General features: G+C 38.2%; 1 protein-coding gene across 1 annotated transcript; it reads right to left on the bottom strand.

The window, feature by feature from the left end:
• Window positions 1-3,533: 3,533 nt before the first annotated feature.
• On the bottom strand, window positions 3,534-4,473 carry LOC306712522 (cystatin-A-like). The gene is made up of 3 exons (XM_079181828.1): window positions 4,314-4,473; window positions 4,092-4,196; window positions 3,534-3,846 (listed from the first exon to the last, which is right to left on the bottom strand). Exons 1-3 carry the CDS (start codon window positions 4,380-4,382, stop codon window positions 3,721-3,723), a joined length of 300 nt encoding a protein of 99 aa, XP_079037954.1. The 5' UTR covers window positions 4,383-4,473; the 3' UTR covers window positions 3,534-3,720.
• Window positions 4,474-4,753: the final 280 nt, after the last annotated feature.

The following is a 4,753-nucleotide window of genomic DNA, read 5'->3' as shown; positions in this document are numbered from 1 at the left end:
CTAAAAGACATGATTTAAATATGAAGATATTTAGATTCATCCAGATTGTCCAGCTGCAACATTTTATTGAGCTGGAAAACGAGTAAATAGAGACAAAAAACTCACATGAGCCGTGGGAGAAGTAAGCTTTTGTGCTTGTTTTGGTAGGAATTTAGAGGTTGAGTTTCAATCCAAGAGTATGAATCTCAAATGCAGAAATGAGAGAAGCAATATCTCCAATGAACCTCAATCATACATCTTACTACTGGTAATATTGACGTGTATATATATATATATTGGAACGTCTTTGGGCAGTAGCAGCAGTTTAAAGACATTGTTCAATCTGTATTATTTACTCTGAAAGTCCCTCAAAGTTCACTGAGAGACGATCACAACACCACAACAAGATGGTTTCAGGCACAGGCTTGTCTTTGAGATTGGCCTCAAATAACTGATTGATGCCAAATCACCGTCATTCAGTAATTATGATGAAATTCTTTAGAAGTAGTCGACACAATCACAAGGCTTGGAAAACACACCCCAGATAGAGCCTGTGGGGAACAACATCAGTTAAAAACTGTATTTTGACTCTTTTTATACCTGAATTTAGTTTCTTATAGCAGAAACCTCCTCTCCTCTGAGATTTAAACTCAGTCTTTTAAGCTGTTATGCACTTTTATTTTAGTAACAAAAATAAAAGAACAGTGGTGAGAGTATTTTCTTTTACGTAACAGTAAAATAGATATCTTTCTATTCCTGCCTTTGAGCAGTGGTGACCTAAAGGTATAGAAGTGGGCTTTGATTGTCTTCAATACGCGAACCAGCCTTCTCTTTATGCATCCATGGTACCAGCAGGATGAATGCCCTGCCCCTCCCTCATTACCACCACTGAGAGGCCCTTGAGCAAGGCCTTTAATGCATTAGAGATCAGATCACACTGTGGTTGGGTGACTTTCAGGTGAATTTGTTTTTTAACCTTTCGAAGTTCAAAGTTGTTTTGCCTTAAATGTGTCATTAAAGTCACCTTTAGGTTGTAAAGGTATTTAATATCACACTGTGATTTTCAGTCAGGTTTTCCAGAATAAAACAGGAGGATCATCAGCTAAAAGTGGACATTAACTTGGATTCATTGGTTGTTGATTTTACAGAGTAATTATGAAGGACAAAATCCGCGAGCACATATGAGATCCACGGGCGCGTGTAGAGGTCCTGCGCGTGCAATTCAAACAGTCACGTCACTCCGCACAGAATACCTCTGCTCGCACCAGCACTATTGAAACCCGCGAGGACAAAACCATGCTTTGAGGAGAGAGGAGCGTCTCCTGGAGCGCAACTTCTATCACTGCTCTTCTGCTCACAACGCTGCTTTTTCTTTTTGACACTAAGTGGGGGGACCAAGTCACCATCATATCATTAAATGTAATTGGTTACAATCCTCGTCGTTGGATTGATCAGATATTAATCCCGAGGTAAATAATGTACATTGAGCTCCACTACACCTCAGAGCTAAATAATGCACTTTTTACTACACTATCTCAGAGGTAAATACTGTAGTTTTTACTACACTATCTCAGCGGTGTAGGAGCCATTAGTTATGTCTGTGTATTTACGTCAATATGTTTATATTGTGAGCCTATACCTCAAGTTGACGACGGATGGCAGTGTGGTTCAGTGTGGCAGGTAAATTGTATATGGGGCACAGGTGCAACAGGCAGTCTAATGATGCATGGTGACGGAGAGATCGCACGGTTTCTACCGCTCGCAGGCTTGTATTCACTGGGCAGCCACACCAGAAAAAGCCAAGTCAGTCACTGCACAGGTTTGCTTGCAATATAAAGGAATCGGTCTGTAACCCGAGGGCGTAGGTTTGGTCTTAGCATTGGTAGGGACACTGCCAGTCACAAACGTTTCCCAGTTGTGCAGCCAAAAAAGACAACAACAGAAAAATCTATTCTGCAGCACTTAATAGGCTATAAATAAAGTGCTTTCCTCCTTTATGCAATTATTAGTAGTGCTGGGCAACGATTAACATTTTTAATCTCGATTAATCGCAAGGATTTTTTGCAATTAATCGCATTGTTATGGCAAAGTTCAATAATGAATTCAAAAGTAGTGTATTGCGCAGTTTAATTTTAAAAGTACTGCTATATGAACAAAAGTGCAATAACATTTGGTTTTCACACTTTAAACAAATAAGGTGCTTTTTAACAGCAGTATTCCCTTTACACAGTAGCAGTTATATTTCTTGCACTATCTGTGCTCAGTGTGCTGACTGTATGTGAAACGTGTTCCACTGCTGTGCAACAGGAAAAAAATGTTTCAGCAAAAATGTCTGTCTTCATGACAGTCAGAGCATGTGAATGCAGCTCTACTGTTGATCAATATAATGCTGTAACTCCGAGGTGATGATGGTTACCCAGCGATCAAAGAATAAAGACACGTTACGCACAATTTAGGTGTATTTTCCCTTTAACTCACGAGATGCAGGTAGCGTGTTTTATACTTAATGTGAATATAATTCATACTTTGTTAGCATCTTATTCTGAAAACCGGATGTTAGTCTGAAGAAACCGGATGTTGTCTCACGTTAATCTTTCCGCTAACTTTCATCAAAGTCCTTCGCTCGCTCCCGATCTGTGCCGTTTGAATGCGTTTACTATGAATTTCAGCATATAGGTGCACTAACATGTAAGTGTCTGCTGAGTTGACCACGGAGATCTGAGTGTCTGCTGACTTTACCGCAGCGATGTCCAGTAATCTCCATTCCTCCACCGCTGCCAGTGAGCAACGACTTTCAAAATAAAAAGAAACGCTTAACGTTAACTTGCCCAGCACTAATAATAATACGAATATTTTGGCTTCTGCTGCTTTTATTTGTGGCGACAGAAAAAATGCGTTGCTTAAATATTTTAAAATCATATGATATTTTGTGAAAGATTGTTAATATAACGCTACGTAAAGTGTCAGTTCAGCTACATTGGAAAAACAAAAACATATTCTCTCATTGACAACTATTTAGCCATGAAGATAGTTGTATAGATGAAACAAGACAAATTATTTGTCATAGTTTTGAGAAACATGTCAGATTTCTGTCGCCACAAATAAAAGCAGCAGAAGCCAAAATATTCAACCTTTAGTCATATACCCATATAGAAATTTGATAGCATATTTCATTAGATCCCCCTGCCCTCTAAATGCCCACTTCTTTTAAAACACACCATAGATAGATTGCTGCTTCCCAAAACCACATATCTTTGTGTTCATACATTCAAAGTTGGGTTAGTTTATGTAAGCTCCCTTTTATAATTTCAGAAGAATGTATGAAGTATTTTTGTCCTCCAGGACACCTGTCAAGTAACTGACGAAGATTTTTCCTGGTTTGTGTAATCAGAACTCACATGAGAAGATTAAAGATCTTTTTCTGTGTTAAAGTCTGGGAGGGGATTTATTTACCTTTTTTAATCTAATTATCACCGTTTCTTCCAGCCAATAAAACATATATTTTAGATATCAGACAAATGCTGCATATAAGAACCACAAGACATATATGAAGATTTTTTTTAAAGGCTTTCTTTATTATTTCAATTGAAGGTTGTTCATTCAACTTGCTTTTTTCCAACACCAAATATTTGAATTGTGTGAATAAATTCAAAATCAATGTCAAATCATTTCAGGATAAAGAAGCAGAGCACTTCAATATGAGAATGCAGCCAATTTTAACTGTTGAAACAGGTTGTTTGATCACTTGGGAAAAGGTTCGAGGAGGTCATCTTCGGTTTTGTGCTGCTGCACACCACGAAGCGTAACCACTCCATCAGGTTTCCCGTAGAGACTGAGATGAATGTATTCCTCTCCTCCAACATAAACCTGCAGGAAAAAAGAGAGGAACATTGGACATCTGAAAGAATATATTTGATCTTGTGTTGCTGAACCCTGAGGACCTTCTACCATCAGAGGTGTGTTTATAGTTTAACTCTTTACTGTCCTGCCATTAATTTGACATATCAGATTACATTGGATGTCACAAATAATGTTAAATCAACCTGTATATCATACAAAGACACTTCTGAGGCTTTCATTTTTAGTTTTTTAAATATCACAATATTATTTACCTTGATGATGTAGTTTTGTCCTCCTGTCACAATCTGATTCCTGTATTTAACTGCTTTGAACTCCCCATAGTTCACTCCAGTGAATTTATCCACATCAGTTTTCATCTGTGTATGAATGAATTAAAATGTGATGTAAATCCAGACTGAAATATAAACCAGAGTTTAGAGACACTCAGAGAGTTGAGTGTGGTTGGTGAAGAATGGAGGTAGATTGAATCTCACCTGAACACAAATCTTCTGAATTTCCTCAGTGGCATCCATTGTCGGACTCCATTCTGCAGGTCCAGCCATTGTCACAAGGTCCGTTGAAGTTAACAGAGAAGTCAACTGTCTGCTTTTACGTGTCTCGTGTGTTCATGTTCAGCTGGTTATCAGATGTATTTATACTGTGTAACCTCCCTGGATACAGACTGGAAGGTGGCTCTGATGAAGTTCTGGGTGGAGCTACAGTGAAGATGTAACCTCACATGACTGTGATGAAGAAACACAGTGTATTGCTTGAGCCATTTAAATAAGTATACTACATGTAGATTTGTTTAGGTAAAAATATCACCTTAAAAAATGTGACAAAGAATCTTCACCAGTCATAGAGTACTTGATATAATTCCTGTTCACGTGCAGTCAGAATAGCCTCTTTATTGTGTAATAATTCTGAGATGAAG

This window comes from Pholis gunnellus, assembly GCF_910591455.1.
Source record: "Pholis gunnellus genome assembly, chromosome: 20".
Taxonomy (NCBI): Eukaryota; Metazoa; Chordata; class Actinopteri; order Perciformes; family Pholidae; genus Pholis; species Pholis gunnellus.
Note: the sequence above shows the minus strand (reverse complement) of the source record. Positions and strands in the feature narration are given on the sequence as shown.

Excerpts from the sequence above, each read along its gene's own strand:
- LOC306712522 (XM_079181828.1), bottom strand. The coding sequence starts at position 4,382 with ATGGCTGGACCTGCAGAATGGAGTCCGACAATGGATGCCACTGAGGAA. Across the intron at positions 4,197-4,313 it reads TTCAGAAGATTTGTGTTCAG|ATGAAAACTGATGTGGATAA; the intron begins GTGAGATTCAAT and ends ATTCATACACAG. Across the intron at positions 3,847-4,091 it reads GACAAAACTACATCATCAAG|GTTTATGTTGGAGGAGAGGA; the intron begins GTAAATAATATT and ends TTTTTCCTGCAG.